General features: G+C 34.3%; 2 protein-coding genes across 7 annotated transcripts in view; one reads left to right on the top strand and one right to left on the bottom strand.

Annotated features, from left to right (window-relative positions):
- Nucleotides 1-1,063: 1,063 nt before the first annotated feature.
- LOC128212373 (nucleolar protein 16-like) overlaps nt 1,064-13,986 on the top strand; it is a 45,608-nt gene continuing 32,685 nt past the window's right edge. The window contains exons 1-5 of the mRNA XM_052917809.1: nt 1,064-1,202; nt 3,539-3,647; nt 4,675-4,756; nt 5,171-5,277; nt 6,820-6,934. Of these exons, the coding sequence (XP_052773769.1) occupies nt 1,102-1,202; nt 3,539-3,647; nt 4,675-4,756; nt 5,171-5,277; nt 6,820-6,934 (514 nt within the window). The 5' untranslated portion in view covers nt 1,064-1,101. The remainder of the gene's footprint in view (nt 1,203-3,538; nt 3,648-4,674; nt 4,757-5,170; nt 5,278-6,819; nt 6,935-13,986) is intronic.
- The window catches only part of LOC128212372 (testicular haploid expressed gene protein-like), a 34,741-nt gene continuing 29,153 nt past the window's right edge, over nt 8,399-13,986 (bottom strand). For 5 of the 6 annotated variants that reach the window (XM_052917808.1, XM_052917803.1, XM_052917807.1 and 2 more), the window contains 4 exons: nt 13,916-13,963; nt 12,980-13,127; nt 10,231-10,338; nt 8,399-9,894 (listed from right to left, as the gene is read on the bottom strand). In XM_052917808.1, the coding sequence (XP_052773768.1) occupies nt 9,604-9,894; nt 10,231-10,338; nt 12,980-13,127; nt 13,916-13,963 (595 nt within the window). In that variant the 3' untranslated portion in view covers nt 8,399-9,603. The remainder of the gene's footprint in view (nt 9,895-10,230; nt 10,339-12,979; nt 13,128-13,915; nt 13,964-13,986) is intronic. The other variant, XM_052917804.1, reaches the window with a different exon arrangement.

A 13,986-nucleotide genomic window follows, 5' to 3' on the forward strand; every position in this document is an offset into this window, starting at 1 on the left:
TTTGCTCCATTTTATATCATTTTTTGGAAGTCCTATTAGAATTCAAGTTTGCAGTCTGGCATACAGCTTTAATAATAGCCTGTGCAACATGAACTTCGGTGCCTCATATACTAAGGTAGTGCACCATTGTATCCATTTTTTGACTCCTTCATCAGATTTGAAAATGTGACTCCGTTCGAAATTGTCCAGAGAAAAATATATACATGATAAACAAACGGTAAAACTCTATGAGTCTTAATTCCCATGCCTCGAAGATATTAAGGAAATTATTTTGTAGTACCTGGGGGAAGGTGGAACATGGTACTCACAAAGTCATAATTCAACCTTTTTACAGACTCCCATACTCCATTCATGTTATTTGTTAGGGAAGATTTGTGCAGGAATATGAGGCATATTCGGATAAGGGAGATAGACCATGATCGTTTTAGTCGGGCTTTAAAAGGACAGGGTGCTAAGGGAGAAAAAGGGCACATTGTGTCTGGCTGAAATAAATTTGAACATTATGAATTTTGATTAATTGAAGTAATATTAGGTTTCAATTGCCAAATATGTCAATTTAAAAAAGTATGATTTGGTTATTAAATGTTCAGTTTCAATCAAAATAAAATAAATATTTGATTATATGAAGGCAGAAGGGTGCTCATGCTGATTTATATCAGGGCACAGGGGTACTTCCAAAAAGGGCAGGCTGCTGAACCCTTCAAGATACAAGAATCTTAATTTAAAGTCGGCTATATGTTGACAAGAAACGTTAGCTCAATGAGCTATTTTCCGACTTTCCTCTTGTTCTCATCCTCATTTATGTATGAAATACAAAATGTTCTTTTTCTGATGCCCAAAACATGTGAAGATGGCATTGTTTAAAAAAGAAATAAATTTTATTACTTCGTAACACGACTGTATACTCAGTAATTCTGACTCAAAACCTGCTTACTAGAACATTTCTTTTTTACTGCAACTCCTTTCAGAGGTTCCTATTGCAAAGGGGAGTAACCGCTGCATTGTTTGACTTTTAACAGGATAATAAGAGTAGTTTGTAGCCTATTGAACTTCGGCACAGCAATTTAAACACGTGGTGAAAGTACAATATTTATAAACAACATGGGAAAAGTTACAAAACGACTCGCGAGAAAGAAGTATAACTATGACATCAACAGGAAAAAATTGTGGAAAAAGTCTAAGAAACTTCCTGCAATAGGATGGTGAGTGTGTATAAGTAAATTCTTTGATCTGAGTGATATTTTCAAGAAGGGATTTTATTCCGGACAAAAAGATTCGGACAAACATTTAATTGATTATGTAACGCGTGTTATTATAGAAATGTTAAATGGCTTCGCCTCGGGTAACATCTCCCTCATGTTGACAATATGTACTGTCACACTGGAAGCCATGCAATATTTATTTTATTATACCAAACACAGTTCCATTTATATTCAAAATTTAAGACTTTTCACCATTACACAACTTTCAAGTTTAATCAGTTTATTCTGTAATTATTGTTTGTTTACATTAGCTGTCGTTTTGCTTCAAATAATGCAAACACTGGTAGTTACAAGATTTACAACACATTTTAATAAGCGCTTACCATCTCAGACTTGGAAGACCAAAAAATGCCTATTTTTAGACGCGCATGCTTTGTGACAGTATTATGTCATGGACCTATAAACCATGGATTGGCAACTCTCATCTGTGTTAATGCGATAATCTCAAACTCACGCGTGCAGCGGGATTTCATTCCGAGATCTTACCCTGTGGCATTTTTGAGACGTCCGACATCGGCCGAATATATAATTAAAATTGACTCAAATACGCGGTACTTTCATTTGAGTTGATAATAGTCCAATTGAATCTGATGAAAATCCCAGTTATTAATTATAATTAATTCTATAACGAACAAGGCATTATTAGTAGAGTTGGCGGAAATAACCGATGATCGCCGTTAATCACCGATCGGAGATTTGGCGGAATTTTCAGATATTTGCCGAGCGCGCGCTAAGGATTGTGGGTAAATTATTATTTCTTATCGTTTCACCGATATGGGGCAGTTGCCAATCCATGGTTTATAGGTCCATGATTATGTCAACCGGTTAAAACGGTACTGTCAAGGTGTAGCAGTATGAAAATACCCATGATGGGTATATGAGGGGGTCCTCTCGATTTGTTTACTCTATGTATAACAAGTACAAGGGATATAACATGGGATTGCGCATGCACAGTCTTGGCATGGGTTTGCAAAGCAATAATACATCTGTAAAAGTACCTCTATCAACCAATAGACCAATATTACTGCATTGAAATAATTAAAATAACATAGAATATTCACATTGCATACTTCTTACTATTACATTCAGAACAAGAGCACAATACATCGATTTTCCCCAAATCACTTTTAATTTGTCAAGGCGCCATTTTATGTGTTTGCTGTAATCAGCCAATGAAATTGTTTGATGTTTTCAGAAATCAAAATAGCTAAAAAGTCCTGGAACAAAACGTGTAGGGTGACTTTCGCCAGTTTTCGTGGTGAATTTCATTCATAAACAACATGGTCAATAGTCAGAGTTAGAACTTGTGTATCTTCATTGAACTGGATATTTATTTATGCGTGTTCCATTTTTTTTTTTATAAATAACTCAATACTTTGTTGATTTTGGTTAATCAAAAGTCTTTTTTTATATTAGTCATTTTATTATAATTAACCTTAATTTCATATAGGATCAACAAACTGTACAAACCTTTACAGAAAAGCTACACATTTTTGTATATCACTCAATAGCACTTGTCAAATATTCCATCAACAAGCATAAAGGGGACACAATTGTTTTTTAATTCACCCAATATTTCTTATTCTTACTTTAAAACTAACTTTGTTGGTTATTAAAGCATGCTTTGTTTACTTCTGGAGTTTTTGTGTCAAACAGATGCTTGAAAATGACAGCAAATTAAATATTGCTATTTAGCGATTTAATTGAGACTCTGAGCTCATCGACAGGTAGGTGCTTCAGTGTTCATGCTCAAATTTGGTGTCTGCATGGTCCAAACAATATTATATGTATATTTAAGCGCAAAAATCACACATATTGAATCTTATGAGATAACAGCAAGCCAATGAGCAAAGCATGATTCAATGTTATAAAATTTGATTTGTCTTAACACAAGTTAAAAAGGGAAATTACTGTTGTGTTGAGTTTGTATAAATTTAACCAGTAATATTTAACGCTTCCCAGAGGAATTTGCCCTCAACTACTGGGATATCTTGAGGAATAGGTCCAAAGATACAAAAAAAATTTTATCTTGCTAGATACTTACTAAAGTGGAAAGCTTTGTAATGACTTATTATGTTGTAAGAAAATATATTGACCAAAGTCATCTAATGTCACAAATTTCTCACATTTTCTTTTTAAATTCACCTGTATAGTCTGGAGTGTTGTTTTTTTTTGGGGGGGGGGGATTTCTCTCTCCACAAATAGTTGTTTTCACTATTTATAGTATATTACCATGTGCGCTCTACATTTGAAATGTCATTTTTCTATAACTTCAGTAAAGAAATCAAGGAATGTTGGGATGATAAAAAGTCGGTGCTGAACAATCTAGCTGACATGGGCCTCAGTGCAGATCCCAATAAAACTCTCCACATTAAATCTACCAAGGTGAGTTTTACATCTGGACTCTAGATTCTCATTGCTTGTTTTTTGAGTAACCTATTGAAGCTAAACATGGTGATTACAAGAATAATTTATTAAAGTGACACTCTTATTCAAAATCAATACATACACATGTAAAACAATCATAACTTTTGAGTGATAAACCTTTAACTACTTACTAAATAATGCATTTATGGAAAATTTTAATTACTATTAACAATATTATAACTGTGTTTTTAATAGCTGAAAACGCAAAAATATTAAATGATTGGTGAATGCTAAAAGATTTACCGCGATTTACTATGGTCTCATAAGGTAGAAATATCGTGTTTTCTGCAGATTTCTTGTAAATTAAACTCAGTTTCCTTCATAAAAACCTTTTTTTTTTCGACATTCGTTCTTCCTTTGGGGTATATTAAAAAAATTGAATTAAATGTGTTAAATGTTATTTTGGAGTAATAGTGCATCTTTAATATTAAATGATAACATTATTTTATGAAAATAAGACAATAAGGTACATGTACATCAGAATTACAAGCTTTCACCAACCATGAGAAATGGTGAAAGATGTCATGTTTGGCGATAGAATTTAACTGGGCTGCCATATTATTTCATACATAGCTTTAAAAGGTAGTGAAATTGCCGTAATGAATACTTAGGGAATATAATTCCAAACAATTAAAGTTAAGAGTGCAAACAGTTAAAATGAGGAAAAGGTGTGTGATTCTTGCCATTTTAGCTTTTAACTTGTCCCACAGAAAATCGTTATAAAATATGCTTGAAAAATATCGAACATAGCTTTTATTATTAAGTTAATCTTTTAAAAGAAAGGCGTTGATGTTTTGTGATAGCCATGATGTGTAGTATTTCGTTGCCAATAGATCTGGCTATAACTATTGTTGATCTATGGACTTTGGAAGAAAGACAATTGTGTCCATTTTGTTTTTACTACAAATAATACTTACAAATTCACATTTTAACTAGGGTTATTAACTTTCTCTTTTATTTTATCATTGTCATTTGAACTTTCCAGGAGCTCATAACACCGATGGAAATGGATATTTCTGAGATAAAGAAAATCAACAAAAAGCCTGTGAAAGAGTCTGTTGTCAAAGGTGAGGTGTCTTCTCCTCTTTCAAAAAGAAATCATTTCATAGTTTAACACATTGTACAAAATTAAATCAATTATAAAAATTAATTGTTTGCAAGATAACTGGAAAACATAAGAGTTTGAGATTATGGGATTTGGCTGCCATCTTTTGTTACGTCTTTGCGTCTCTCAGAATCTTTGTTTTAGAAGCGAGGCAATTAAGAGTACAAGTAAAAATAAAATCAATTTTAATTAAGTCTAATGTTATTGTTTATATTCTATTGGTTAAAACTTTTTAAGGCTTACCAGATCTCAAAATATTTGAGCCTCATTTCCGGTGCATGGAAAGAGTTCCCTTTCCTCATTTACTCTCTTTTAGATGAGTTTGCACATACAAGTAGAATGTTATGGTAATTGAGCTTTATTGACATATTTACAGCTCTGGAGCAGGAGGCCAATATTCCAGCAGCCAAGACAAACAAGTTATCCGAGCCAGAGGTCATGTACTGCACATATATGATGGATAAATATGGCGATGACTATAAGGTAGGCTTGTGTGTGAACGGCAATCACAAAAAATTTCCTAAGAAAAATAATTCTACAGCAAGAGAAGTAATTTCATACAACTCATTGCTCTTGACCCAAGTACAGTTTTGCTCTAGATTATGGTTTCTTTGAAATATTGACTCTAGAACATGGTTTCATTGAAATATTGACTCTAGAACATGGTTTCATTGAAATATTGACTCTAGAACATGGTTTCTTTGAAATATTGACTCTAGAACATGGTTTCTTTGAACTATTGACTCTAGAACATGGTTTCATTGACTCTAGAACATGGTTTCATTGAAATATTGACTCTAGATTATGGTTTCATTGAAATATTGACTCTAGAACATGGTTTCTTTGAAATATTGACTCTAGAACATGGTTTCTTTGAAATATTGACTCTAGAACATGGTTTCTTTGAAATATTGACTCTAGAACATGGTTTCATTGACTCTAGAACATGGTTTCATTGAAATATTGACTCTAGATTATGGTTTCATTGAAATATTGACTCTAGAACATGGTTTCATTGAAATATTGACTCTAGATTATGGTTTCATTGAAATATTGACTCTAGAACATGGTTTCATTGAAATATTGACTCTAGAACATGGTTTCATTGAAATATTGACTCTAGAATATGGTTTCTTTGAAATATTGACTCTAGATTATGGTTTCTTTGAAATATTGACTCTAGAACATGGTTTCTTTGAAATATTGACTCTAGAACATGGTTTCATTGAAATATTGACTCTAGAACATGGTTTCATTGAAATATTGACTCTAGAATATGGTTTCATTGAAATATTGACTCTAGAACATGGTTTCATTGAAATATTGACTCTAGATTATGGTTTCTTTGAAATATTGACTCTAGATTATGGTTTCTTTAAAATATTGACTCTAGAATATGGTTTCATTGAAATATTGACTCTAGAATATGGTTTCTTTGAAATATTGACTCTAGAATATGGTTTCATTGAAATATTGACTCTAGATTATGGTTTCTTTGAAATATTGACTCTAGATTATGGTTTCTTTGAAATATTGACTCTAGAACATGGTTTCATTGAAATATTGACTCTAGAATATGGTTTCTTTGAAATATTGACTCTAGAATATGGTTTCTTTGAAATATTGACTCTAGAATATGGTTTCATTGAAATATTGACTCTAGAATATGGTTTCTTTGAAATATTGACTCTAGATTATGGTTTCTTTGAAATATTGACTCTAGAATATGGTTTCTTTGAAATATTGACTCTAGAATATGGTTTCTTTGAAATATTGACTCTAGAATATGGTTTCTTTGAAATATTGACTCTAGAATATGGTTTCTTTGAAATATTGACAAAATATTTTTTATCATCACATTATACGGATTTATAAATGTTAGAAACCTATACAATTTGGAATAGCTATTGATGTTGTATGGTAAAATGAGTTGAGATTGAGATTTGACTGGAGTGTTTTTGTGATATTGGGGCCAAACACTTTACACTTGAACTTGAGATTTCAATGAACTTGTTGCTGTTACAGGCAATGGCAAGGGACCCCAGAAATCACTACCAGGAGACCCCTAAACAGATCAAGAAGAAAATCAATATGTTTAAGAACACTGGCCCACAGTATGCTGCATATTTAAAGTCCAAAGGTAAAGCAAAATGAACTTATGCCACAGAAGTGTTTCGGGCACAAACTTATATATCTTGCATGGAAAGAAGTCAGCTGGCACTGTGGACCATAGACTGTGTATAAATGTAGCTTACCAGAGCTGAAAAGTTTTGAAAGTGAATACAGAATAGATGGCACATTTCTGTCCCTGGCAGTATTAAATTTAAGAAACATCCTGTAAAGCGCCTGAGGAATATCCACTTTTCAGCTTATTATATCAATGCATGCAGGGAAATTTCAAGTGAAAACTTTCTTAAAAAAATGTCTCAAGCTTTGATAAGGCAATCACTAATTCTACTGGTTATATATATTACAGATCCTATGTTTTTTTTAAAAAGAATTTGTAAGTTATAAAAAATAGTTAAGACTCTATGTACATCTTGAAGATTTTGTTTCTGTTTAATATAATGAAGGAATGTTTACCTGTAAATGTAAAACTGTGTCAAAAGTTTAAAAAAAAAACAATTCTTTAATTTTTATAAGATTATGTCAATGAATACGTCTCTTGAAAAGTGTTTGTAGGAACTGTGTGAAAATGGGATTTCATTGTTTGTTGAATAAATATTGAAGTATGTATGTCTCTTGTTCATGTATTCCACTGCTAACAAAAATCAGCCCTGGTAAGTTATATTTTCACAAAGTTTTCCAATGAGCAGTTGGTCTTGTTGAAGCATTTAAGTGAACTCGAGCTCACAAAATCAAGTGCTAAATATAGAACAATTACTTGGTGTTTTATCAATGTTCATGTTTTAGACAAAAAAATGCAGTAATCTTACCATATGACCTTATTTTTACTGGCATGAAAAACGCCTTTAGCAATTAATCATTTTCCTTTGTGAAGTCATTCACTTAAAACCTTGCACATTACAATATGGAGACACCATGTAAGTTGCATAACTCCTGCTTAAGTATTCATCAAGTTATACCCTTAGTTAGGCCCCTTAACATACCCTAGAAAAACAGATGAGCTTTGATATTGGCTAATGTTGTTCCTATATGTGCCCCACATGCTGCATAAAACATGAATAGTTGTACACAATGTTGGAAGTCTGTCTTGTTTCTTTAAAAGTTAACATCTAGCGTCATTAATTAAACTAGTGTCAATAGCTGGTCTGAAGAAGAATGAAATTGATAAGCTTAATCAAATTATGAAAGATTCTAATTATTGACCGCCGTCGGTAATTACCTACTTTGTTTAACAAAAGCATATATTAAATCAAGTCTACTTGCATGTGTTATAGGGTTATCATGTAACTTGTAAATATCTCCATATATATGTTTCGCCTGTATGAATATTTATATCGGGTTGGTTCGGCTTCCTGTTAGTTAGGATGATATCTGGGCACTTGGTTGTAACATGTACCCTCGCCCATTACAGGAATGGTTGGCTCTCTTGGGGTTTTGTTTCTCAAGAATTTACAACACAAACTCTCACATAGAGCATACTCTTTATTGTGGTTATTTCTAGAAACCGTGTACATTTTATTTTCAACAGTATAAATAAAAAATCTCCAAAATTTGTTTAAACTACTAGTACATGATAACAAGTAAATGTGCATTCTACTCTTTCAAAATACCTTCTACTGTTTAAGGTGAAGTGCTGGTTGAATAAGACAGACAAGTACAAAGTTGAATGTCAAACACACAACTTGAATTGCTTTATCAATCATGCTATCATAAACACTTAAATTTGAATTAATACTGACAGTATTCATAATACTTCATTGGTAATAAATAACAAAAGGAACATGTATTTACATGGATAAGAAACAATAAAACATACTACATGTATAAAACATCACTTACTTAAGAGCAAAGTTGACCTACAAAGCAGAATCACATTTGACCTCTCAAGGTATTTAATACATTCAGACATTTTATACAGAAAAAGAGAGAGAAAATATGCTTAACAGAGAACAGCAACAGACAAACTCAACAAAACATATATCACAGGGGGGGGGGGGGGGGGCGAATACAGTGTCCGTTCTCTCCGTTGTATGGTTTTATCAAATGCGTATTTCACACAGTTATACATTAGAATATAATATTCAAACAGAAATATTCACCTCGTAAATAGATAGTAACACAAGACGGATTCAGACGTTTTGCCCATTATAAAGCAAATGTGAATATTCTTTGATTTAGGCCGAATGTAACACTTTGTTTGGCGTTTTTAATGTAATCTGTAGATTTTAATGTCCATCCGATCTTGTCGACATGATCATAATGAATAAGTCACTTTCAAACAAATATCAACAGTGAAATGATATTGGATATACACATACTACGGCAGGAAGTTTGCTATATTTTGACAGAAAAATAGATGCATGATTAAAGGAAGTCTCTAGATCTATGCGCCCGTTAAAGTAAGTTCGCAATAAAAGAGTTGTATTTTGTTCACTAAAACAACTACGACGTACGTATACTTGCCTAAATATTTGTTAGAATTATGTTCTAATTATGTAAACTACGGTACTCTCCTAATATTGCACCTTTAGCTCAGGCAGATCCGATTGAAAGAACTCTAGGAATGGTTTGAAAAAGAAAGTATTAGTATTTTGTAAGTATTTCTTTATTTAAATTTGATTTAATTTAAAACAATATCTTTGTATTCAATTATAGAAATTGTTTGCCTAAACTGTTCAACCATTAACGCTCAATCGGTCGAGAAAGTTGTTCAACTCTAGGCGGGAAAGCGCCTTTAAGTGCCAATGGTTTCACGAGGAAAGCGTCTGGGTTAAACTGAACGTGATCCATGGTCGCCCGGACGATTGGTCTGGAAAGCTCGTCAATTCTTCCGGTGGAGGACGCACGTTTGGCCGCCTTGGTCACGCCCCACTGCTCGTCACGTGGGAGCAGGTACCCGTCAACCGCCGGCTTGGGCCGTGCCAGCTCGAGGCAACGGGAGGAGGCGGTCGCATTTTTTGCGCTGCCCGGAACCTGCAGGAGAAAAGTTTTAAATTAACTGATATTGGCTCCTTTTAAGGTTAACGTTCTTTATATCAATGTATTTTTCACAGAGACAAGAATGTCTTTTTATTATTATTTGGTCATGATTATGTGGATGTATACTGCTCCCCGTACTGGTCCTCTTTGCTGGAACTGGAAGAACTTGAAGATCACCAGCACCGTAAGGAAAACCACTAGAATGTGACAATTGCACTTCTTTTAAATAAGGTTCCCTTTTTCTTATTGACTCTGACTGCCTATACATGGTTATGGTTTTGGACCCATACATACAACCTGAATACTTGCAAACTTTGTGGAGTCCCCTACCTCCCAGTCTGGTTCCCGGAAGGGTCCGTCAGGCCGTGGCTTGGGTGTGGACAGAGTCAAAAGGCGCTCAGTCGCCTCCGCTTTCAAGGCAGCGTGCGGGATGGTTGTCTGCAAGCAACATCAATCGATGAACATTGAAGGAATTGAAAATGCATATGGATTCCCTGGACTGTATTTCAAGTACTGGCGACAGGATAACGTGTCACATTCAACACTGTGCAAACTAGTATGTTTTAACCCCTACAAGGTTATATGTTCATGGATATGTTTTGTGACGGTTCATCCCAGTAAGCAACCCCATATCGGATAGATGTCGGACCGGTATATTTCATATAACGTAAATGTTTATGTTCATTATCGGTTCGACTTTCTTTCAGATAACATGTGGTTTCACATAAATCTATTTTTTCTCTATTTAGTAAATTTAAATACTTAACACATTTCGCTCCACTATTGCCACAGTGGACTTGACGCCCTGTGCGAGACAAGCTCAAGCTCAAAGATACTTAGTTGATTATCAATTTGTATAAAAAAATAATCTATAAAGGTCCGATAATGGATCTCTTTATTTTCTGATCGGTTCAAAAGCACTCATAAAGTATTCAATATATAAAGTATTTTAGTTATTCAAGTAAATGATTCACAATTTATCAACAGTGTACCAGTACACATACTTGAATAATATTGGACCATAATCGGGCATCATTGGGCTGATCTGCCGACTTGAAGCTGATATCTATCCGATATGGTCATTCCCACTGGGATTGTATTTGAAGTGTAGCGTAGCTAGGGCAGTTTGTAAGTTATGCATAAGTATCAGCAACTGTTTCTACTAAGTACCTGAATAGGTTTCTCCTGCGTACCTAAGGGGGTTCTACAACTTTCAAGATTGAGTTTCTACAACTGAATTGGTTTCTATAATGTACATGAATTATTTCTACGATGTACCTGCATGGTTTCTACAATGTACCTGAATGGTTTCTACAATGTACCTGAATGGTTTCTACAATGTACCTGAATGGTTTCTACAATGTACCTGAATGGTTTCTACAATGTACCTGAATGGTTTCTACAATGTACCTGAATGGTTTCTACGATGTACCTGCATGGTTTCTACAATGTACCTGAATGGTTTCTACAATGTACCTGAATGGTTTCTACGATGTACCTGAATGGTTTCTACAATGTACCTGAATGGTTTCTACGATGTACCTGCATGGTTTCTACAATGTACCTGAATGGTTTCTACAATGTACCTGAATGGTTTCTACAATGTACCTGAATGGTTTCTACAATGTACCTGAATGGTTTCTACAATGTACCTGAATGGTTTCTACAATGTACCTGCATGGTTTCTACAATGTACCTCAATGGTTTCTGCGACGTACCTGAATGGTTTCTACGACGTACCTGCATGGTTTCTGCGACGTACCTGAATGGTTTCTACGACGTACCTGAATGGTTTCTACGACATACCTGAATGGTTTCTGCGACGTACCTGAATGGTTTCTACGACGTACCTGAATGGTTTCTCCGATGTACCTGAATGGTTTCTGCGACGTACCTGAATGGTTTCTACGATGTACCTGAATGGTTTCTCCGATGTACCTGAATGGTTTCTACAATGTACCTGAATGGTTTCTGCGACGTACCTGAATGGTTTCTGCAATGTACCTAAATGGTTTTTACGATGTACCTGAATGGTTTCTACGATGTACTTGTATGGTTTCTGCAATGTACCTGAATGGTTTCTACAATGTACCTGAATGGTTTCTACAATGTACCTGAATGGTTTCTACGATGTACCTGAATGGTTTCTATGATGTACTTGTATGGTTTCTACAATGTACCTGAATGGTGCCTGAATGGTTTCTACGATGTACCTGAATGGTTTCTACGATGTACTTGTATGGTTTCTGCGATGTACCTGAATGGTTTCTACAATGTACCTGAATGGTTTCTACGATGTACCTGAATGGTTTCTACAATGTACCTGAATGGTTTCTACAATGTACCTGAATGGTTTCTACAATGTACCTGAATGGTTTCTATGATGTACCTGAATGGTTTCTATGATGTACTTGTATGGTTTCTACAATGTACCTGAATGGTTTCTATGATGTACTTGTATGGTTTCTACAATGTACCTGAATGGTTTCTACAATGTACCTGAATGGTTTCTATGATGTACTTGTATGGTTTCTATGATGTACCTGAATGGTTTCTATGATGTACCTGAATGGTTTCTATGATGTACTTGTATGGTTTCTACAATGTACCTGAATGGTTTCTATGATGTACCTGAATGGTTTCTATGATGTACTTGTATGGTTTCTACAATGTACCTGAATGGTTTCTATGATGTACTTGTATGGTTTCTACAATGTACCTGAATGGTTTCTACAATGTACCTGAATGGTTTCTGCGATGTACCTGAATGGTTTCTATGATGTACTTGTATGGTTTCTACAATGTCCCTGAATGGTTTCTATGATGTACTTGTATGGTTTCTACGATGTACCTGAATGGTTTCTATGATGTACCTGAATGGTTTCTACATAAATGGTTTCTACGATGTACCTGGATGGTTTCTACATAAATGGTTTCTATGATGTACTTGGATGGTTTCTACAATGTACCTAAATGGTTTCTACGATGTACCTAAATGGTTTCTTCAATGTACATGAATGGTTTCTGCGATGTACTTGAATGGTTTCTGCGATGTACCTGAATGGTTTCTACAATGTACCTGAATAGGTTTCTCTGGTTTGAAGTCTCGGTGGGGTCTCTTATGTTTAGCTAGCTCGCTGGTGTATTCTCTGTCGCCACCACCGGAAGGCATGGATTTCGTTGCCCAGATGGGGCTCTGACGTCCACAGCTGTACTTGAACTGTGGGCTGTGGAAACATGGTAATGGTTAGTAAAATGATCATGTGACATTGATTCATTCAGACAAACAGGAACTGGTTTCGCCTATTCGGATTACTGCCAGAAATTACATGTACATGTTTATGAGTTTTTGCAACATAATTTTACATGCAACATATTCATTAATTCTTACGTTGTTGATAATTCTTGCATAACATATCGTTCCCGATAAAAAAAAATGAGATGCGGTAAATTATGCATATATATATATATATATATATATATATATATATATATATATATATATATATATATATATATATATATATATCTATGGGTGAAAGCGGTAAGTTAGTATTTGTTGCTTTATTACATGTCACTTAAGACCCTTTCCCTTTCACCTCTCGATATACAGGTCCTATTGAAAGGACAATACATGCCCGACGATTTGCTCATTTGAGGCATTTATTACTTTTGATCATTTATTTCAACTGCATAACCCCGTGTATTGGCTTAATAAATAAAATAAAAAATGTATTTTGGGTCGGCCAAAGTTTTCTCATTTAAATATTGGTAAAATAAATAAAATGAAAAACGTGTTCTGGTTAGGCCAAAGTTTTATCATTAATAGATGTTACACTCATAGCAGCTTCATAAAAGATTGATTAGGAATTATGCAGAATATCAAAGAAGAAAAAAGCCATTCGAAGCCACAGTACATCTATCAAAGTTACATGATAAGCTTGCAGGGTTATATGAGACGTTATTTGCTGAAAACCCAAGACAGCTTTGTTAGTCAATAAAAGGCAACACATACATATTTGGAAACGTTAACTTCTCTGCATGTGTATATTTTCTGAAATTTCTGAAATTACATTCAACAACTCA

Source organism: Mya arenaria, chromosome 12 (assembly GCF_026914265.1).
Source record: "Mya arenaria isolate MELC-2E11 chromosome 12, ASM2691426v1".
Taxonomy (NCBI): domain Eukaryota; kingdom Metazoa; phylum Mollusca; class Bivalvia; order Myida; family Myidae; genus Mya; species Mya arenaria.